This window comes from Heterodontus francisci, chromosome 1 (genome assembly GCF_036365525.1).
Source record: "Heterodontus francisci isolate sHetFra1 chromosome 1, sHetFra1.hap1, whole genome shotgun sequence".
NCBI classification, from domain to species: domain Eukaryota; kingdom Metazoa; phylum Chordata; class Chondrichthyes; order Heterodontiformes; family Heterodontidae; genus Heterodontus; species Heterodontus francisci.
The window spans coordinates 222,842,502-222,866,193 of record NC_090371.1 but is presented as its reverse complement, the minus strand read 5'-3'; the positions used below and the strand labels follow the sequence as shown (position 1 = coordinate 222,866,193).

General features: G+C 45.3%; 1 protein-coding gene across 1 annotated transcript in view; it reads left to right on the top strand.

The window, feature by feature from the left end:
* Positions 1–23,692, top strand: part of LOC137371310 (rap guanine nucleotide exchange factor 2-like) — a 55,708-nt gene that overhangs the window by 17,430 nt on the left and 14,586 nt on the right. The window contains exons 8-10 of the mRNA XM_068033721.1: positions 1,825–1,933; positions 12,295–12,556; positions 21,474–21,622. Coding sequence (XP_067889822.1) covers positions 1,825–1,933; positions 12,295–12,556; positions 21,474–21,622 — 520 coding nt within the window. The remainder of the gene's footprint in view (positions 1–1,824; positions 1,934–12,294; positions 12,557–21,473; positions 21,623–23,692) is intronic.

The following is a 23,692-nucleotide window of genomic DNA, read 5'->3' as shown; positions in this document are numbered from 1 at the left end:
CCACTGCGCCACTGTTGCCGCCACTGTCCCTTTTTCACATGGCATAAATTTCCAGGGAGTGGGTGATATGATGGCTGACATATATTCTTATGGGCTTCACACCAGTATAAATAATTATCTCCAGTTCTTAGGAACTGAATTGCAAATGAAAATAAGCGTAAAGAGCAAGTAAATGAATTCATTCAGCAGTTTTTAGATCATTTCTGGCCTATTATGTTTTCCTTTCTGACACTTAGCTTGTCGACAGTCTTTGTACCATACTTATTTTTTTAAACACCCTTCCCCACCCCCATCCCCAGGACCAGGGAGGCGTAGTGATAATGTCACTGAATTAGTAATGCAGAGGCCCAGGCTAATGCCCTGGGCATGTGAGTTCAAATCCCATCATGGTGGCTGGTGGAATTTAAATTCAATGAATTAATTTAAAAAATCAGTTTATTAAGAAAAATCTGGAATTGAAAGTCCAGTGATATCCTCCAAGATGCAGCAAAAGATTGGCACAGCCATTAGTGTCAGTCAGGTACAGGTTCAAACTTACATGTGCTGTCTTTAAGGCATGCAGCAATATGGATGATAAGGGCTGGTGTTGTGGAGTAGCACAATGGGCAATCCTTCCTTTCAACCATCTTATGAAGTGCCATCTCCAATTAGCAGTAATTAAACAGAGTTGGGTAGTGGCTGCTCTGTCACTTGCCTGCAGATTCCTGTCTGCATATGAGGCTTCCTGTCCCTTCAAATTTCCCTGTCATTTCCCTTGCCAGTTAAGTATTGGCAAAGGCTGTTAATGGGTTGAGATTTTTTGAGCCTTTCTAAAGCCTTTCAGAATTTTGCCACACTATTATGACATTTACCTTTAATTGTCCTGTTCCTTTGAAATTCATTTCCATGCAATTTTCTGCTTTCTATTCCACTCCATACACCGGCCAAAAATCTGTGAATAATTATGCAAATATGGACCTATGAAAGTTGAGTATTATTAGCACAATGCCAATCTGGCAGGATGAAGACCAGCTCTTAAACATTTAGGTGATTTAGACCAGTGGACAAAAGTTGGCCCTATGTCTCTTCATTCATGAAATGAAAGCTTGTAATTGATGATTGATTTTATCTTCCATTTCCAGTAGTAGTAATGTACAGAGTTATATTCTTGTAAGGACAAACATCGCAATCACAAAGTAACATCATAAATCCAATTTTCTTGGGTGACAAAGGGTGACAAAACTGAAAAAGCATTAATTGAAGCATAGTATTTTTGGAAACATACTATTGTATTATGTAGAGAATATGTCACGTAGCCAGCTATCTGATATAATTATCTCACCACCTTCAAACTGACTTTTTCAATAATCAACTAGGAGAATTTTGTTCCCATGAAGTAACAGTCACAACAAGCTTCACTTATGACATTCTTTATTGTATTGAATGGTTAGCTATGACTGGTCCTCTATGATCAATTTTAAATTAGAGTCAGGCTTTATTACCTTTTTGAGGAGCTGGGTTTGGGGTTTGGGGTTTTTGGGTTCTTTGGCAAGTTCTGATGAAGGGTCACTGACCTGAAACGTTAACTCTGCTTCTCTCTCCACAGTTACTGCCAGACCTGCTGAGTATTTCCAGCACTTCTTGTTTTTATTTCAGATTTCCAGCATCTGCAGTAATTTGCTTTTATTATTATTTATTGGCTTTTGGGGTTTTCTTGCTGATAAATAACAGTTCCAAAAGAGAAAATGGAAGGCAGTAATGGTAATGTTCACTTGTATGACATTTTTTTGACAATTAATTACACATTTGATGTGAATCAAGAGTAAAGGCTATCTTGTTTTTCAGATAATGGAAGTAAACGGACAAAACTTTCAGAATATTCAGCTCCTTAAAGCCTTGGAAATTCTTCGGGCGAACACGCATTTGTCTATCACCGTGAAAACAAACTTGTTTGGTAGGTTTTTATGTACAGCTATAATTCCATAGATACAATTTACATGATCTGTTTATTTTAAATAGTTTTTTTTCCCACAGTAACTGCATTACTTAAGACCGGCAAAGATATCTGGTTAACTGAAATAATTATGCTGTGGTGTGAAGTAACATTCTGGGCCATTGCAGATACAACAAATAAACAATAATGTTTATTTTCTGCCTCTTTTCCTGGTCTCTCTGAGCTGTCCATCATCTGTGGCTGAGTGGATAACCTGTTCCCTTGCTTTCTTTAGCTGTTGCTCCAGAATGTGGCCCATTTGAAATTTTTTGTCCAATATTTCTTCTATTTAGCAACAGTTTATACATCAGTTGTGCCCCGATATCAAAGCTGTTCATAGTAATGTCTTTGGTGCATCGTAAAAGCTTCCACACAGTTGCACTTAATTGCTGTATTTGCAGTGCATTGATAAGGAATGGCTTCAGGATATTTCAGCAACTTTGTGTGGCCCCATGAGACGGGATCGAAGGCAGGGGGAGGGGGCACGGAATGCAGTGATGGGTGGTGGTGGGTGGGGTGGGTGGTGGTGGGGGGTGCGGAGCGGAGGGCTCATCGCTTCCCCGTCACCAAGCAATCTTCCTGGAGGTAGGACAGGCCAACGATGGCCTTCCCACCCAGAGGCCAATCGAGGCCTTTAAGTGGCCTATTAAGGGCCAATTAACGGCCTCTTCCCGCCACCACTGAGATGTTACCAGTGGCGGGGGGTGCCTCCACCACACGGGGAGTTCACCATGTGACAGGAGGCGACCATCCTGTGGGCTTGAGGTGGTGGGAGGGGATGTGGGTGTCCCATTGATGACCACCAATGGGAACCAATTCAATCCCCTGGACCCCCCTGTTTTGGACTGGAAGACCACCCCAGCCCTCCTCACCGGGGTCTTCCGGACTGGCCCCAGTGACTCTGCCTCACCTATCTCTTGTACAGGATTCCAGCACTAGGTCTGGGTCCAAGGCGTCTGCAGTATTGGCAGTGGCCTGCGTTCCCGGTGGCGCTGTCGATACTGCTGAGCTGACAGCCCTCTGATTGGCTGGCAGCTCATGGAGGCATAGTCCCCATCATTAAAGGGATCGGGATCCCGCCTCCTGAAACTTTGATCTAAAAAGACTGGAGGATCGCTCCAGAGGGCATGAAAAAGCAGAGGTGGGGCTCCCCCCGCCTTCTCGGTCCAGTGCCAGGAGCCCTGCCTCCAGCACAAAATCCAGCCCAGGGTCAGGGTCTTTCCCATCATTTTCTATTAATATCTGGACTGGATGCTGCATTAATGTCAAATATAATTCTTTAATTGAGTCATTACGGCACAGAAGGAAGCCATTCGTTCCATCAAGTCCATGCTGTCTCTCTGTAGTGTAATCTAGTGAGTCCCATTCCCCCGATTTATCGCCATAACCCTGTAAGTTTCTTTACTTCAAGTGCCTATCCAATTTCCTTTTGAAATCATTGATTCAGTTCCAGGTCATTACCCACTCGCTACATAAAAAGTTTCCTCCCCGCTTCCCCCTTGTATCTCGTGCCCAAAACCTTATATCTGTATCCCTTTGTCCTTGTATCATCAGCTGATGGGAACAGATTTTCTTTATCTACCGTATCTAAACCTGTCATAATCTTGTACACTTCTATCAGATCTCCCCTCAACCTCCTTTGCTCCAAGGAGAACAACCCCAGCTTCTCCAACATTACCTTGTAGCTAAATTCCTTCATCACTGGAACCAATCTGATGAATCTCCTCTACACTGTCTCATGGACCTTTACATCCTTCCTAAAGTGTGATGACCTGAACTGGATGCAATACGCTAGTTGTGGCCTAACTAGAGCTTTTTGTAAGTTCATCATATCTTTCCTGCTTTTGGACTCAATACCTTTATTTGTGAAGCCCAAGATCCCATATGCTTTGTGAGCTACACTCTCAATATGACCTGTCACCTTCAAAGATCTATGCACATATCCCTATCCCTTCTGCCAAAATGCATCACCTCACACTTCTCTGTATTAAATTCCATCTGCGACTTCTCTACCCATTCTGCTAGCCTATTGTTACAGCCAGTTGAGGAGGGGGTCTCAGGCTCCCCTCACACCCTTCCTCTTATTTGACCGCAAAAGGGTTTATTCCTTTTAAACAGCAGTTGTGCTCACCACCTCTGTGGCTGTTTTCACAGAATCACAGAATAATACAGTGCAGAGAGGCCCTTGGGCCCATCGAGTCTGCACCGATGCATTAAAACAGCTGACCTGTCTACCTAATCCCATTTGCCAGCACTTGGCCCATAGCCTTGAATGTTATGACGTGCCAAGTGCTCATCCAGGTACTTTTTAAAGGATGTGAGGCAACCTGCATCTACCAACCTCCCAGGCAGGGCATTCCAGACCGTCACCACCCTCTGGGTAAAAAATTTCTTGCTCAAGTCCCCCTTAAACCTCCCACACCTCACCTTAAACTTGTGACCCCTCGTAACTGACCCTTCAACTAAGGGGAACAGCTGCTCCCTATCCACCCTGTCCATGCCCCTCATCATCTTGTACACCTCGATCAGGTCACCCCTCAGTCTTCTCTGCTCCAGCGAAAACAACCCAAGCCTATCCAGCCCCTCTTCATAGCTTAAATGTTCCATCCCAGGCAACATCCTGGTGAATCGCCTCTGCACCCCCTCCAATGCAATCACATCCTTCCTATAATGTGGCGACCAGAATTGCACACTGTACTCCAGCTGTGACCTTATCAAAGTTCTATACAACTCCAACATGACCTCCCTGCTTTTGTAATCTATGCCTCGATTGATAAAGGCAAGTGTCCCATATGCCTTTTTCACCACCCTATTAACCTGCCCTTCTGCCTTCAGAGATCTATGGACAAACACGCCAAGGTCCCTTTGTTCCTCAGAACTTTCCAGTGTCAGGCCATTCATTGAATACTTCCGTGTCACATTACTCCTTCCAAAGTGTATCACCTCACACTTTTCAGCGTTAAATTCCATCTGCCACTTTTCTGCCCATTTGACCATCCCGTCCATATCTTCCTGTAACCTAAGACACTCCACCTCACTGTTAACCACTCGGCCAATCTTTGTGTCATCCGCGAACTTACTGATCCTACCCCCACATAGTCATCTATGTCGTTTATATAAATGACAAACAATAGGGGACCCAGCACAGATCCCTGTGGTACGCCACTGGACATTGGCTTCCAGTCACTAAAACAGCTGTCTGTCATCACTCTCTGTCTCCTACAGCTAAGCCAATTTTGAATCCACCTTATCAATTTACCTTGTATCCCATGTGCATTTGCTTTCTTGATAAGTCTCCCATGTGGGAACTTGTCAAAGGCTTTGCCGAAATCCATGTAAACTACATCAACTGCACTACCCTCATCTACTCACCTGGTCACATGCTCAAAAAATTCAATCAAATTTGTTAGGCATGACCTCCCTCTGACAAAGCCATGCTGACTATTCCTAATCAAATTTTGCCTCTCCAAGTGGAGATAGATTCTCTCCTTCAGAATTTTCTCCAATAGTTTCCCTACCACTGACATGAGACTCACTGGTCTGTAGTTCCCTGACTTAATTCTACAAACTTTCTTAAATAGTGGGACCACATTAGCTGTTCTCCAGTCCTCTGGCACCTCCCCCGTGGCCAGAGAGGAATTAAAAATTAGGGTCAGAGCCCCTTCAATGTCCACCCTCACCTCCCACAGCAATCCTGGAACACAAATCGTCCGGACCTGCAGATTAGTCCACTTTTAAGCCTTCCAAAACCTCCAATGCCTTGTCACTCCCTATGACAATTTGCTCAAGAACCTCAGAGTCTCTTTCTCTAAGTTCCATATCTACATCCTCATTCTCTTGGGTGAAGACAGATGTGAGGTATGCACTCAACACCCTACAAATGTCCTCTGGTTGTAACAGTCTGTAGGCTTGGAGGCTCTTCCATTGGCAGACGGTTTTTAGATTTGATGTTTTCTGGGGAGAGAGAAAGAAAGAGAGAAAGGGCAGCACCATAGCTTTCTGCTGCTGCACATTCTGTTACAGCTTGTCTTCTGTCTGTGTATCAACTCCCAGTTTCTTCAGAGATGAATAGTTCTGAATAGTCACATGGTTCTCTCAATTCCCTTTGTTTCTAAGGAGGCTTTCTGGAACTTTCTAATGAAATTCAAGGTTCTACATACCCCAGGATGCCTGTTCACACTTGAAGGGGATTGGTTCTTTCAAAATCCATGGGCTGAATTTTACCGGCCCCTCAACGCTGCGGGTCATGGCGCAGGAGCCGGTAAAAAGCTGCGGGGAGAGGCCCACATGACCTGCAACATCGAGAAGGGCCCATCGCCTATTACCAGTGGCGGCGGGACCTCGGTGCGGCCACCTCGCCGCACGGCGGTGGCACCACAATTAACATATTGTGCTAATTCACCTTTGCTGAATATGCAGCCCGCTGCCTCTCCACTGACACTTCCAGATTTTTCGCTGAACGGGCAGCCGTCACGTGCCGTCCCGTTCACGCTTTGAAAGCCGATGGGTCCTCAGAGACAGAAGTTGTCGCTAGCGAAGGTAAGTTCTGTTATTCAGGGGTCTCACTCTGCATTACGGAAGGGAGGAGGGAGGGAGGATATTCAGAGGTCTCACTCTGCATCCCTGAAGGGAAGAAGGAGGGGGGTTATTCAGGGGTCTCACACTGCATTCTGAAAGGGATGGGTCTGGGATTACTGGAGGGAAAGTTGTGCTCGCATGAAGGGTGGTACCGTGTACCATCCCTCTATGAACAGTGTACCCTCTGTGTTTGTGAGGGGGCTATGGCAAACTAGGCACCCTGTGTGTGGGGAGGGTGCCAGAAAGGGCAGGAGCATTAAGGCTATGTCGATGGTGGGTGCAATCGATTCAGCTGGTAGGATCTTGATGTGGTCATGCTGTGCCACTGAGTGTTGGCGAAGATGAGCAATGCCATAGCACGCCACATAGTTGATCCTGGAAAGCAGCTGATGTACCTGTCAACACCAATCCATGCCCTGTTAGGAACCTTCGAATACATGCAGGGTTCAATTTTATTTATTACATGGAAATAGGTATGGCTCATCCTGCATTGTGTGATCCTCTGCACGTGAGGATCAGTATGCGACAGAGGCAAGACCAACAGGCAGGTGCGATCCACGTAGAGGTCATGAGCTGCAACCCCCAAGGGGAGATCGCCATTGCGTTTGCCGTGCATCTGCAGGCCCCACATGACATGCCATCGGATGTCAGAGCACCAGTGTCAGAGACAATTGCACATGTGGAGAGGGTGGTGACACGTCTCTGTGCCCTGCTCATGGATGACCTGCAGCCCATGGGCTCTGGTGGACATCCCATGCCTTTGTTCCTCATAGTGGCAGCGGTTCTCAAGCCTGACGCCTCTGCACCTTTTTAGAGGCCCACCAGAGACCTTCCTGGGGTCACATAGTCAGCAGTGCACCGCTGCATCTGGGAGGTCACCAATGCCCTGCACCGGAGGGCCAGTGAGTATGTCCGCTTCAGAACGGACTCTCACAGCCAGGCTCAGAAGGCTATTGGTTCTGGCACCATTGCCGGAGAACCATAGGTTGTAATGTTCATAGACTGCACTCATGTGGCCATCAGGCCTCCCGCTGGCTACCACCTGCAGACATTACCATTAAAGGAGCCTTCTCAATCTAGGTGAAGCTGGTATGTGAACACCGCAGATGCTTGCTTCCAATGTATGTCAGCTTCTCAGGCAGCTGCCATGACACCTGTGTCTTGCGCCAGTCCAGGCTGCCACAGTTGTTCACTGAACTGGCTCAGATGGAGGGGCGGCTACTTGGAGATAAGGGCTATCCTTTTCAGACATGGCTCCCGACACCAGTGAAAGAACCCACCATTGCTGCAGAGGAGAGATACAACGCCAACCACTGAGCTACATGAGCTACCATTGAGCATGAGATCAGCATGCTGTAAGAGTGCCTCCAATGCCTGGATGGATAGGGTGATGCCCTGTACTACGGGCTGTAAAGGCCAGCTCCTTTCTTTGCTGCTCTGCACAACTACGCACCCAATAGGGGCCAGGCCTGGCATGATGAGGAGAGACGTCAACTGGATTCCCCCTCGGACTATGAGGACGCTGAGGACCTACAATATGAAAGACACATGGGACGGCAGATGGTACCCAGACTCTGCACGCAGAGCAAGCAGTGAGCTAGGGATGTACGGAAGTGGTTTATCAGACAAAGGCTGTCTGCTCCATAGGAACCGACATGAGCTTTGCAAGCCACACATCACCCTCACTCACTTGCTGTGCACCAGTCCACATCTACAGCATCCCTGTGCAAACCATTAGAGGCAGCAGCTGACTGAGCCAATGTCCATGTCACTGAATCCGTGGAGAGGCTCATGAGTAATGGTGGCATGGCAATGATGTTATTGCATACGTTGGCTCTCCTGAAAGGCCAACGGTGCAAAGGTATGTGACATTGGCTCTACATGCTGGCAGACATCATTCACACAGAGAGAAGGACACACATGTTGGTGAGGAACATTTAGTGAAAGATGTATTTACATTTCTGTGACACCCATGCATTGCCATTTGTGACAGTGTGTTCTCTGTAAACCTCTGTAATACCTTTTATGATCTATTTAAGTCTCACATCCTGGAATGTGCAAAATGAAGATTATTCACCCAGGTGCGGCACGCCTACAAAAAAGCATGTTACACTTGATTGGGAGAAGGGGATCGCAACTTCACAGGACACTGGAACACAGCGGGATAAGTATGTGGCAGCAAAATGAAAAGTGATGGGGTAACTCAGCAGGTCATGCAGCATTTGTGGAGAGAAGCAGGGTCACCTTTCAGGTCTGTGATCTTGGACAAGTTAACTCTGCTTCTTCTCTTCACAGATACTGCCTAACCTGTTGGATTTCTGCAGCACTTTCTGCGTTGCTGCCAGATTGACAGCAGCCCCACTCTTCAGTAGTCAGGTAAGTATTCTTTGACAGCTGTCAGGAAACAGGTGCTGGGATGCTAAAAATAGGGCCCCAGCACCTGCTGCACAACTGTCAAAAACTCTCTCACTGCGCCGAATGTCCCACCTCTTCCCACGTAATATGGGGGGGACAGCTTGGCGCCATGATTCTAATTAGCCCCCGCGCATGATATCGTGAGGGCTCTGCAGTGGCCACTAAATGCGGGTGGCACGCTGAGTTGAAAGGGCGCCGCCATGCAGCGCCCAAATAAAATGCAGCTCATGTGAGAGGATAGCTTTGACTGTCATGCTAATGAAGCCATTTTAGGTAATTCAATCACTTAAAGCAAGCCATTCTCCTGACTGGGCCTCTTGTTTACTTTATGTCACCAGTTCAATCTCCTGATATTCCAGATGTGAATTGCAGTGGCCATCTTGGTTGTTAGTTTTTTAAAAGTTAACTTGTAGGGTTTTTCCCATTAAAAGTCGAAGGTAAGTTTCCAACTGATGTAATTAATATTTCTCATTTGGCATACTGGGTTTTCTTGACACTATCAATGTCCTGTTACAGTTGATTTATATCATCCTCACTTTGTTCCACCTCCAAGTTTGCTATCATCAGCAAACTTTGAAATGTTACTCTCTATTCCAATTTCCAAGTCATTTATGCAAATCAAAAGCAGCAGTGGTCCTAGCACAACCCTTGGAGGATACCATTGTCTGCCATCCCCCAATCTGAAAAACAAACATTTACCATGACTTTCTCTCCTTAAGCCAAATTTTTATCCAAACTGACACTGACCCTCCTATTCCATGAGCCACAATTTTGTTAATTTTAGTTTAGAGATACAGCACTTTAACAGGCCCTTCGGCCCACCGAGTCTGTGCCGACCATCAACCACCCATTTATACTAATCCTACACTAATCCCGTATTCCTATCACATCCCCACCTGTCCCTATATATTTCCCTACCACCTACCTATATTAGGAGCAATTTATGATGGCCAATTAACCTATCAACCTGCAAGTCTTTGGCATGTGGGAGGAAACCGGAGCACCCGGAGGAAACCCACGCAGACACAGGGAGAACTTGCAAACTCCGCACAGGCAGTACCCAGAATCGAACCCGGCTCCCTGGAGCTGTGAGGCTGCAGTGCTAACCACTGGCCTTTTATTTGGTACTTTTTCAAACACTTTCTAAAAATCCATATCGACAACATCCACCGTATTCCACAATGTGGTTGACTCTTACATGCCCTCGAAATGGCCTAGCAAGCCACTCAGTTCAAGGGCAATTAGGCATGGGCAATAAATGCTGGCCTGGCCTGGGACGCCCACATCCCATGAAAGAATAAAAAAGAATTCCCTTTATCAACCTTCTCTGTTACTTCATCAAAAATTCAATTAGATTAGTCAAACACGATCTGCCTTTTACAAATCTGTTCTTCCTAATTAACTCAAACCTCTCCAAGTGCCTGTTGAGCTTATTCCCACATTATTTCTAAAACCTTACCCATCACTGATGTTAAACTGACCAGCCTGTAGTTGCCAGGACTGAGAGGAGAATGATTCATGGTTGGGCTTGCCCTTGCTCATCTCTTCGGCATGACATACACGTGAACTTATGTGCCCCTAAGTGATACCACTTGTGAATAGTACCCCATATCTGATGGTGGCTGCTGTCTTAGTAATGCGACTATATACTTGATCTGACAATGTTAGGGAGAACTATGGTCATTCTGTCAGATCACCTCACTTGCATTCATGTGCTCAGCGAGTTGGTGTCCAATGAACCAGTGGCGTGGCCACTCACCTTACCAGACCACAATAGGCCATTGAACTTTTCTCTACGCTGGGCCCAGGTCCTTCTTATGAGTCCCTGGCTGCTGGCCTCCATGGCCACCTCCATCCAAGCCCTCTTGGTCTCACTGGGCATATTTCTCATTCCTGAGGCCAGTAAAAACCGCTCTGTCCTCTGCTAGACTGCATCAGTCAGTGCTTCCAGGGAGGCATTGGAGAAATGTGGTGCTGCCCGGGGATGCCTACCCATACCGACACAGGCCTTCTGAACTCCCTGGTGCTGCATTACTGAAGGAAATGGCAAGCCCAGTCATGGCTGCCACTTGCCTTTTAAAATGACCCTCAATGACCTGTTCCCATCTCCAGGACACTTCTGGCATCTCTAATTGGGCGCCGGATTCAGCCCCGGGCCAATTAACTACTTTGAGTTTGCAAACAGCATCGTGTCACTGATGCTGACGCAGTGCAGGGTCAGAACCCAGAAATGTTTCGGGCGTTGGATTCCTAACCCCATAAGAAAAAATTCCAGTCTTTGTATCTGTGAATATTAATTGCCCAGTCCTTACTATTTTTAAGCCATGTTTCTGTTTTTGCTACTACATCATATTCCCAGATGTCTCTTTGTGCTTGTAGCTCACCAATCTTATTCACCACACTTTGGTGATGAATATTGAATCCCCCACCCAGAGTACATTCTGTAAATGCTGAGTACAACATTTTGCAGAATTCGTTTCCCCTGAAGTCTCTGTTGTAGCGGAAGCCTCTGGTCATAGATTCAAAGGCCAGAATTTTTTGATGGGCAGGGGACCCAGTCCACCGGCCGAAGTCGGTGGCGAGCCCACCTCCGCCGGGCCCGGGGAGCTCGACCAGGATTTTGCACTCCTCAGGCCCTTAGTTGGTCTTGGGCAGGACTTCCACCTCCTTGAGGCAAGAAGTCCTGCCTAATGGACCTGCCGGCCAATCAGTGAGCCGGCAGCTCTTAGTCCCAAGAGCGCCACTGGGAGCAGTGGCCAGGGCTGGGACTACACCCAACCATCAGAAAGAAGTTGAATAATGGCCCCGGAACAAAGGTAAGTTTTTAGGGCCTCACGGGGAAATTCTATCAGGCCCTGGCAAGGCAAAGAGGGTTGGTTAAGGGGGCAGGAGGAGTGTTGTGCATTGGGGATGTTTTGTGGTTCCGGGGCAACCATCCATTGGGCACCGGGTGCCCGATCGGGATGGCCCCCCACCAGCCCGCAAGAAGGCCGCCTGGTAAAACCAGGCAGGATTTTTGAGGCTTCTGCCACCCGCCAGCCAAGGGTAAAATACCCGCAACGATGGAGGGAAGCCCTTAAGTGCCAGTTAATTGACCACTTAAGGGTCTTGATTGGCCTGGGGCGGGTAGGCCGTTTCTCGCTGCCGCTGCCCCACGTAAATTTGCAACAGGTGCAGCAGGGGATTGGGAACTGCCTCCCACTCAATTTGACCCTCCCCCCTCCCCGCCACCAGCCCATTCGTTTGGGGTGTCGTAAAATTCCAGCCATAGAAAAGATTAGTGATCAAAAAGCTTCCTTGGCTAATTCAATTTTATACCTCTCCCACAGTATTTAAAGAACTTCTATCAAGACTCGCAGGAGACAAGAGAGCTGGTGCTACACAATTCCTGGAAATCGATGACAAGAAAGGCGAATGTTCCTCCATCCCGGATCATGCTGTCGACAACGAACAGAGGGTTGGCTTCGATGCAGCAAGTCCGAAGACAAAGACAAACACAGGGACAGGACGAAGAAAATGGAAGAAGATATGGAACAGGAATCGAATTGGCATCCTTCCAGGACAACAAGAGGAACCGATTGATCCACAAATGTTTTTGTAAGTACATTGTAATTGGCAATAGTTGTGGCTACATAACGGCAATAGTAAAATACTGAGGCAGTTCTGCATGTTTGCAAGACCTGGTAATTGATAATTCACGAATAACTAAAATCTTTCTCTGGTGGAATGGAGTATTGGCAATGTTGAGAAGTTCAAATGGAATTATCGCCAAGGATTGATCTTTCAGAGTTAACAGAATCATAGAATTTGTTTCTGCAGAAAGAAGCCATTTGACCAATCCTGCTAGTTTTGCACTCCAGCTATCTACTGATTTCCCAGCCCTTTCCCTATATTATTCTATACTCTATTCTGAATTCATTCAATTTGCTCTGAAATGACCTCATTAACTCAGTCATAATCATCACTTGTTATGTAAATGATTCAATGTTATAATAAGCCTCTAATGAGGCAAGAATGTCTTCTAATTTCCTCCTTCCTTCTTCTATTGAAATTATCCTATCGTTTCCCTAGAACATAAAAATAGAAGAAATAGGAGCAGGAATAGGCTATTCGGCCCTTCGAACCTACCCCACAATTCCATAAGGTCATGGCTGATCTGATTATGGCCTGAAATCTACTTTGCTGCCTCGCCCCATAACCCATGTAGATCAAAAATCTGTCCAACACAACCTTAAATATATTCAATGACGCAGCTTCCCTGCTCTCTGGAGAAGGGAATTCCAAAGACTAACGACCCTCTGAGAGAAGAAATTCTTCCGCATCTTCATCTTAAATGGGAGATCCCTCATTCTGAAACAGTACCCCTAGTTCTAGATTCCCCCATGAGGGGAAACATCCTTTCAGCGTCTACCCTGTCATGCCCCCAAGAATCTTATGTATTTCAAGAAGATCACCTCTCATTCTTCTGTACTCCAATGAGTATAGGTGCAACCTGCTCAACCTTTTCTCATAAGACAACCCCTTCATTCCAGGAATTAAATTAGTGAACCTTCTCTGAACTGCCTCCAATGCAAGAATACCACAATTTAAATAAGGAGACCAAATCTGTACAAAATACTCTAGGTGTGGCCTCACCAGCACCCTGGACAGTTGTTGCAAGACTTCCCTACTTTTATACATACTCCAACCCCTTTGCAATAAAGGCCAACGTTCCACTTGCCTTCCGAATTTCTTGCTGTACCTACATGCTAACTTTTTGTGATTTATGTACAAGGGCACCCAGATGGCTTTGTACCGCTGCATTTGGTAGTCTGTCCATTTAAAAAATACTTCACTTTTTTATTCTTTCTACCAAAGTAGATTACCTCACATTTTCCGACATTTTACTCTGGCCGGAATTTTACGCCGCCCCAGTGATACCTGCCGGCCTTCCAGCGCATGCGGGGGTGTGGGGAGGGGGGCCTGACAATCAGGCACTGGGTGCCCATTTGAGGGCTGTCCCCACTTCCCAACCACCCCCAGGACCCAAGACGCCCCCCTTCTCCCCAGATGATCACCCTTGCCTCGAAAAGCTCGACCGATTTGCCCAGTGAGGAAAACCAAACTTACCTCAGTCCCGGCTCCATGTCCTCAGCTGGACTGCAGTCCCAGCAGTGGCCACCGCACTCGGTGGTGCTGCTGGGACTAAGAGCCACCGGCACGATGATAGGCCGACAGCTCAATGAGGTAGGACTTCCTCCCTCAAGCGGGGTAAAGTCCCGCCTCTGAACAGTGAAAGCCTGAGGACCCGTAAAATGTGGGTCGGATGACCGGGCTGGGCGGATGCGGGTTCACCACCGACTTTTACGTCGGTGGCCAGCTCCCGTCCGCCCATCGTAAAATCCAGCCCTCTGTGTCTAACTTTTGCCACTCACTTAACCTATCTATATCCCTTTGCATTCTGAGTCCTCATAACTTGCTTTACCATTTATCTTTGTATCTCAGCAAATTTGGCTAAAATACACTCTGTCCCTTCATCCAAGTCATTAAGGGTGGCATAGTGGCGCAGTGGTTAGCACCGCAGCCTCGCAGCTCCGGCGACCCAGGTTTAGTTCTGGTACAGCCTGTGCAGAGTTTGCAAGTTCTCCCTGTGACTGTGTGGGTTTCTGCTGGGTGTTCTGGTTTCCTCCCACAGCCAAAGACTTGCAGGTTGATAGGTGAATTGGCCTTTGTAAATTGCCCCTAGTGTAGGTAGGTGGTAGGAGAATTGAGGGAAGGTGGGGATGTGGTAGGGAATATGGGATTAATGTAGGATTGGTATAAATGGGTGGTTGATGGTCAACACAGACTCGGTGGGGTGTAGGGCCTGTTTTGGTGCTGTATCTCTCTATGACTCAGTAATATAGATTTGAAATAGTTGAGACTCAGCATTGCTCCCTGTGCCACCCTGCTAGTTACAGTTTGCCTGAAAATGACCTATTTATCCTGGGTTTCCCGCTAGTTAGCCAATCTCTGTCCATGCTAATATATTGCCCCAACACCATGAGCTCTTATCTTGAGTAGTAACAATTTATGTGGCACCTTATCAAATGCCTTTTGCAAATCCAAACAAACTCTCTACTCATTCCCCTTTCTCTCCACTACTCGTTACATCCTCAAAAACAATTTCCCTTTCATAAAACCATGTTGACTCTGCCTGATCGTATTATGGTTTTCTAAGTGTCCTGCTCTTACTTCCTAACGATGGATTCCAGCATTTTCCCAATGACAGTTGTTAGGCTAACAGGCCTATAGTTTCTTGCTTTCTGTCTCCCTCCTTTCTTGAATAGGAGTGTTAGATTTGTGGTTTTCCAATCCACTGAGACCTTTCTAGAATTTAGGGACTTTGGAAGATGACAACCAATGCATCCACCATCTCTGCAGTTACTTCTTTTAAGACCCTAGGTTAAAGGCCATCAGGTCCAGGGGACTTATCAGCCTTTAGTCCCATTAGTTTTCCTAATATTTTTTCTCTAGTGATAGTGATTGCTTTAAGTTCCTCCCTCCATTTTCCCCCTTGATTTTCTACTATTATTGGAATGCTTTTTTGTGTCTTCTATTGTTAAGACAGATACAAAACATTTGTTCATAGTCTCTGCCATTTCCTTGTTTTCCATTATTAATTCCCCAGTCACATCCTTTCAGGGTCCAATGTTTATTTTAGCTGCTCTCTTCCTTTTTATATTCTTGTCGAAGCTGTTACTGTTTGTTTTTATGTTTCTTGATAGTTTACTCTCATACTCTAATTTCTCCCTCTTTATAATTTATTCAGTCATCTTTTGCTGGTTTCTAAAATTTTCCCCATCTTCTGGCTAATCTTCACAAAATTTTATACCTTTTCTTTCAATTTGATACCATCCTTAACTTCCTTAGAAGGCCACACATGGTTCATCCTTCCTGTAGTCTTTTTTTTTCAATGGAATATTTTTTTGTTGAGTTATGAAATGTCTCCTTAAAATGTCTGCCACTGCTTATCTACCATCTTACTTTTAACCTATTTTCCCAGTCGACTTTTGCCAACTCTGTCTTCATACCTTTGTAATTGCTTTCATTTATGTTGAAGATACTAGTTTCAGACCCAAATTTCTACCTTCAAACTGAATGTGAAATTCTAACATGATCACTCTTCCTGAGAGAATCCCTTACTATCCCCTACATTAATTAATCCTGTCATATTGCACATTACCAAGTCCAAAATAGCCTGTTCCCTGGTTGGTTCTGCAACATATTGTTCTAAGAAACTGACCCAAATACGCTCTATGAACTCGTCCTCAAGGCTACCTTTGCCAATTTCATTTGTCCAATCTATCTGAAGATTAAAATTGCCACGATTATTGCAGTATTACCATTATTTCTTGATTTATACTCTATCTATAGGGTAGCTACTGTTCAGGTTCCTATAAACTACTACTCCTACCAGTGACTTCTTTCCCTTCTGATTTCCTATTTTGCCTGATCATGGTGAGGAAAACATTCACATTATCTTCATTCCTTAATTTATTCGCTTGCAGCAAAATGTGTAACCTTTGTTCATAATTACACTAGTCTTCTTTGTTAGAACTGAATTCTCCCATTGTCCCAAAATATGTCTTCAATGCAATTTTTTTCAGTTATATACCATGCTGCAGACATACTCAAAGCAATCTTTCAAATCGCCCAAACATACTCAAAATTGACTTTGGGAGTTTCAAAAGTGTGTCAGAATGCTCTTCAGACTGTTATCTCTCCAATGAATGTCAAAAAATTTTCAATCCCATCTAGTCATCATCTTTCTGTTACGTATTCACTGAGTAAGTCTAACATGAAACTTACTGTACGTTGCCATTGTGGAACTTTTATTTATTTAGGCAGTAATGTCCATGTTTCTCTTTGGCACAGGCTAGACAATTTTCTGTACTCTTACAGAATAACTCCACAGTCTACAATAGGTTGCTCACCTTATGAGTTGTTTTTTAAACATGCTCCTAGGTCAAAATTTAGTTTGCTTTAGCCTGATGCCAATAGCAAAATAAGGAATAAACAAGACAGAGTGAAGACGAGTCATGATACTTGAGGCATGAAATGTAGAGAGCTCAGTGCTTGTTAGAAGATCATGGGGAAAAACCATCAAGGTGACAAGGAGAAGTATGTGTTTGAAGTTATTGCATAATTGCATATTGCATTTACATATTGATTGAGAATTGGAGAGAGACTCTGTCAGTGTCATGTAGATCATTTGCTTGAAAGAGGAAATCTGACAAAGGGAGAGCATGAGAAACCTCCCATAGTCCAAGTTCCTGCAATTCCCAAGTGAAAGCCAGAAAGAAAGTGCAAGTCACAAAGAAACTAAAAGTTTGCCAGTATCACAGAATCCACCAATACAGCAAAGTGAGTCAGCGTCTTTGATTAAGACTAATCAATCAATTCCACAGTACCAACCATTAAGTGGGGTTGGTAGTCAAAGTCAAAGTTCAGGGTCAACACAGTCTGAGATGTTGGGACAGCAGAGTGAAGCTAAGGGAAATGGAAGAAGATACCCGGACAGAAAGAGAAAGAAGGCAGATAGGTTAATTGACAGTATGTAGGATGGAAGAAGAAATAAGTTGTTCTTTTCATTACTTTTTTGTCAGGGAGTCGTTTCTGTACATGGTATCCCATTCTTTATGTCGACAATATGACAGGCTGGAAGTGTAGGTTTTCAGCAGGGAAAATTGTGGATGTTTTGAGTGAATCATGCCATATGTTAAATGGGCCTTATACTAATAGTGCCCAGTGCTCATGCTATAATATTTTGTAATATTTCATTTTCATGGATGAGTTGTTGTGATTAACCTGTTGCTTCTGAAAAGTGAGTTTGAGTCAAAAGTGAAAATCTGAAATTCCCATTAATTATTTTTGTCTTTGTTTAGTTTTGAGAATCTAATAGATAAATCTATCGTAAAACTCCAAATGTCAATTGTAGTTTTTTTAAATGGACCTAAACCATTCACTTCTGATCAATATTTACAGTTCAGATATTTTCACAGTTTCTACTATGTTAGCAATTTCATGAAATAATTGCAGACATTTGTGTCAACTGTTAGAACTGCGGTATTCATTCTTAAGCTGTATTTCCTTTAAATCTCCATTGATCTGCATTGGAAACATTTCCAACTGTAGTATTCTTTTCCAAGTTCAAAGTGAATAAAAAATATTTTTATATGAATGTAGTAGAATTTCAAGGCTTGTCTGTGTTTTGTTTTGTTTATTTTCTCTATTTTCTCCTCCATCTCCCTTCCTTCTTTGAAGGTGCCATTGATCTTCACATTGGCTATTCTTCTTGTGTCAGCCTAAAGAGTGTGACAGGTGGTTTATAAACTGGAACATGGTTGTTCTTATTCAATATCCACACATCTGTCCATTTCAGCATTATCACTGAAAAGGAGAGTTATTGACAGTGGAAAGTCTGGCTGATTGTTTTCCATTTGCAAGTCTAGAAGCATGAAGCTAGTTGCCAGTTATTCTGGGAAAACTGAATAAATCTACTTGCATTGAAGTAGAAGTTAAAAAACAATTCAACTTACCTGTAGACACAAAGGGGGAAATAGACATATGTGCTTTAGATTGCAGATATTGTGGATGTATCAATGTAGGAAAAAGTAATGAATGTAATGCCAGTAATGACTTTGTAAGTATGAATTAAAAGTTTCTGAAAGTTCAAAAGAAGCAGAATCAGACATGCCTGCCATAATAAATAAACAAAGCAATGGGGTTCATATCTGGAGGAAGAAATTTCAAAAGCAGAGAAGTTATTTTAAACTTACATAGAACCTTGGTCAGCCCACACTTCGGGCTGGATTTTGTGCTGGAGACGGGGCTCCCAATGCCGGGCCAAAAAGGCGGGGGGGTCCTTTAAAAATTTAAAGGGATGGGGATCCCATCTCCAAGAGCTGCTGGCCAATCAGAGGTCTGGCAACTCAGCAGTATTGGCAGTGCCACCAGGAGCAGTGGCCACCGTCGGGACTGCAGAGGCCGTGGACCCAGGCCCAGCACTGGAACCCTGGAGAAGAGGGAACTGAGGAGAGGGGTGTCGGGGGGATTGTCTTGCGGTCCAGGGGGAGGGGAGGTGAATTGTTCCTGGTGGGGGTTCTCCATGGGCCACAAATTGACACAAGCCTGCAGGGTAAGATCCCAGTGGTGGTGGTGGGAAGAGGCCCTTAATTGGCTCTTGATAGGCCACTTAAAAGCCTCAATTTGCCTCTGGGCAGGAAAGCCATCGTTGGCCCCGGAGAAGATCACCGGGCGATGGGGAGGCGATGGGCCCTCCGCACCCCTTGCCTCCCTTGTCACCCTCCAGGATTCTCCGTGCCCCCGCGCCTCTGATCCTGCCTCGGTGGGGGCCTGTAACATTCCAGTCTTAGATTTCTTTGCTTAGTTCTTGTGTTCATTTACCAAAAGGATACAGTGGCATTGAAGAAAGTGCAGCAATTATTTACAAGGATGATACCAGAACTGAGAAGTTAAAGCTATCAGGAAATCCTGAAGTAACTGGGGCGCTTTTCTCCAGAAAAGAGAAATCTGAACGGTGACTTGATGACGGTCTTCAAAATTATGAAGAGATTTGATGGGGCAGATGTGGATAATATGTTTCCACTTGTGAGGGATTCCATAACTAGGGTCTATAAATTTAAGATAATCCTGAATAAATTCAATAATGAATTCAGGAGGAACGTTGTTACTCAGAGTGGTTAGAATCTGGAAGTTGCTACCACGTGGAGCAGTTGAGCAAGTAGCAAAGGTGCATTTAAGAGATGAGGAAGAAAGGAATAGTAAGCTATGTTGATGGGTGAGATGAAGTAAATAAGAGGAAGTCTTTGTGGAGCATAAACACCAGCGTCCTGTTTACAACCTTGTTGTCATATTTGACCCGAGGATGAGCTTCCAATCACATATCGCGCCGTCTCCAAGACTGCTTATTTCTACCTCCATAACATCAACCAAACTCTGCCCCACCTCTGCTCATCTATTGCTGAAACATCCTGATCCATGCATTTGTTACATGAAACTTGACTATTCCAATGCAATCTGGTTACACTCCCAAAATTTATCTTTCCTAAACTTGAGGTCATTTAAAACTCTGATGCCCTTGTCCTACCTTGCATCAAGTCCCTTTCACCCTCAGCCTTGTGCTTGCTGACCTACATTGGCTCCCAGTTCAGTAACACCTCGATTTTAAAATTTTCATCCTTGTTTTCACATCCCTTCATGGTCTCATCACCAATCCCCACACCCTGCATCTCTGTAATCTCCTGCAGCCCCACAACCCTCCAAGATATCCGCACTGCTCTATTTCTGACTTCTTGAGCTTCCTCGATATTAATCGCCCAACATTTGTGGCCGTGCCTTCAGCTGTAAAAGCCTCAAGCTCTGGAATTGCCTCCCTCAACCTCTGCACCTCTCTACCTTGCTTTCCTCCTTTAAACCTACCTCTTTGACAAAGTTTTTGTTCATTTAAGCAAAGACCATTTGTGTCAAAATTTGTTTTATAACACTCCTGCAATATTTTATGATGTTAAAAATAATTATAAGCGTCTGTTATGTAGACCTGTAGGGTCAAATGATATGTTTCTGTGCTGTAGATATTGGGGAGAATTTTACAGATCCCAACGTCGGGGGTCGTGGCGGGGGGAGCGGGAAAATGCCTCCGGCAGAGGCCCGCCACAGACCGCAACACTGGAAGGCCTGGCCCGATATTGCCGGTGGCGGCGGGGCCTTGCGGCTGCCCCTGCACCACTCGGCGACAGGAGCCAAATTTAAATATGTTAATTAATTTATATGAATGAATAAATTACCTTCTCATTCCCGCCGTCTGGCCCAGTGTGATATTGGTACCGGTGACTAACACTCCCGTGCGTCTGGATCCCTGTCCTGGGATCTGAGGTGGAACACTGGTGGGGAGAGGGAGCAGATAGGTTTGTCAGTGCAGTGGGGGGGGAGCGGGGTCAAAGTCGTATCATTGGTGTAGGGGATGATGGGAAGGGGTAAATTGTAAAGTTTATGAACTTTGGCAGGTGCACAAGGTAAGTTTTATGGTGGGGGGAGAGGACAGGAAATTAATTCTGTGGTTGTTGCAGGTGTGGGAGAGGATCAGAATCAATTTATTTCATTTTTAAATATCGATATATCTTCAAATATTTAAATGGAAATGTAGGACTCGAGGCCCTTTAAAAATGGCTTCAGTGCTTGCTCAAAGGCAGCTGACGTCACTGCCGGGGACAGACCATCCACCCACTCCACGTCATTGGGGTGGGCGGTCTGCCCCAGCTACCTAAATGAACCACCGTGCTTAATATAGCTGCGGCTCCGCGACGTGTGGGCCACACCGGTGGTCCGCCATTGTTTTCGTCCACTGCCGATTACGGGTGGTGGAAGTATAAATTGCAGCCCATTATGTGATATGTTCTTTGTACAGCAGGTCTGTGATTTAGAGTTATGGTCTGGTACTTACTTGTGTCTCTTTTGCTTCCAACAGTGATATTAGTATGGGTAAGTCACAGGGCGACAACATAGCCGGATCAAAGGAGTGTCGACCTGCACTGCCTGTAAGTGGCACCTCTTCGACCAGGAATTCGAACCTTATGCAGGCTGGCAATCACCTTGGTGATTTTAACACCACACCAAGTAAGTGTTTGTTTATTCCAAAATACTGTTTGTTGTGTCAGTTGGATAGCTGTTCTCTCATGTTTTATGAAGAGGAAGAAATCTCATTCTTACCAAGTTTATTCTTTGGGATACACAGAAATAGTTATTTTGTGTAAATGTTTATAATCGGGTTCAATGTAGTGTTTGAAAGGGAGATACAACTACAAAGATTCTACATTTAGGAAAGGTTGACTTTAATGCAATGAAACAGAGACTGTTCTCAGTAAACTGGGAAAGTCTGTTCATGAGTAAAAAGATGGAAAATCAGAAAAGAATTTATTACAATACAGAACCAGTTTGTACCCATAAGGGGCAAGAACTCTACTTGCCAAACAAAACAACCATGGATAACAAAAATGATGATATTGTCAATGAACATAAGGAAATGATGGACAAGTTGAGTAATTACATTGCAACAGTATTAACAGTAGAGGAAGAGGTCAGCATGTTAGAAATCCGAAGGAAACTAATATTAAATCAGAGACAGTGGACTGGATTTTACAGACCCGCGACGTCGGGTTGCATGGTGGGTGGGGCAGTGGAAAATGCTTCCGGTGAGGGCCACCACACACCCCGACACCAGGAGGGTCCAGCCCCATATTGCCAGTGGTGCGGCCTCGTGTCGGCCCCCCTCCTCAGCTCATCGGCGTCGGGACCCCCATTTAATGTACAAATCCATTAAAATGAATGCATTGATTATACTTACGCTGCCGCCTTCCATCCCGTTACAATCTTCCTGCCGCTGGCCGGCATTCCCGCACCTTTGGATCCCCGTCCGAGAAAATGGGGCGGAACATTTGATGGGGAGGGGGGAGGAGGTAAATTTCTCAGTGCAGGAGGAGGGGGGACGGGGTCAAAGTTACATCATTAGTGTAGGGATGGTGGGAAGTGTTTGAGGTTAAATTTATGCAGTTTGTGGGGGAGGAGAAATGTCAGGTGGACAAGTTAAGTGTTTTGGGGAGTGAGAGGGCATGTAATTAATTCTGTGGTTATTGGTGGGGGTGGGAGAGGGCAAAATAAATGTATTTAATTTTTTTAATTCAATGTAGCCTTAAATATTAAAATTTAACGGTAGGGCTCAAAGCCCTTTAAAAATGGCTGAGCGCCCGCGCACAGGCAGCTGCGCCATTACCGGGACAGACAAACGGCCCCCTCCGCTTGATCGGGGTGGGGCGGCCTGCCCTGGCTATTTAAATGAGTCGTATCGCTTAGGATTGCTTTGACACTGCAATGTGCAAAAGAAATGGCGGCCAGCACGCGCAGTCCACGTGCCGTCACGCTGCCGCCATCTTGAGCCCGGTGGTTCATTTAAATATGCAGTGCGATCGCCCCCTCAATCATGTTTGGGCGGGGGGAGGGGTGCTCAGCGACGCCTTGAACAGTGTCCGCTGTCTGTATGCAGGCAGTGGGGCCATTTTTAAAGGGCTGCCACCCCTGCCCTGCCAAGAGAATGCAGTTACCTCCATCTCCTTCCCCCCACTTCATTGAAAATAAATATCAAACCCATCTCCCCCCAACCTCCCCACACTGAAAATGCTCTGATCTCCCCTTGCTCCCATTGGTGGCACCAGCTTTCCCTGGATGGGCAAGTGAATGCATGTGAGTGCTGCCCATCACACTGAAGATCCGGAATTGCAGCTAAGATCCCGGCGAATTGTATTTAAATGTATTCATAAAGATCATTTCAATATTTAAAGTCGGCTCCCGTCGTAGAGCAGTGGAGGGGCCATCACAGAGCCTCACCGCCACCGGGAATCTCAGGCCCAGCAATCCCAGTGTCGGGCTCTGTGGCGGGCTGCTGTCACTCTGATCTTCCGCCCCCCACCCCGCCCCCCTCCACCCTGCCACGGAGCCTGACGTCAGGAGTTGAACAATATTCAGCCCATAGTGTGGTGTAAGTTAGAAGCAACTTTAAATGACATCACTGTTGGTATTGATTGATTTTTAATCCTCTAATATAAATATATTCAAGTGTTACTATATGCAAAGTTGATTACCGTATGTTCAATTAAATGTATGGCTTGAATTCCTGACAGCCCATTCCTTGCC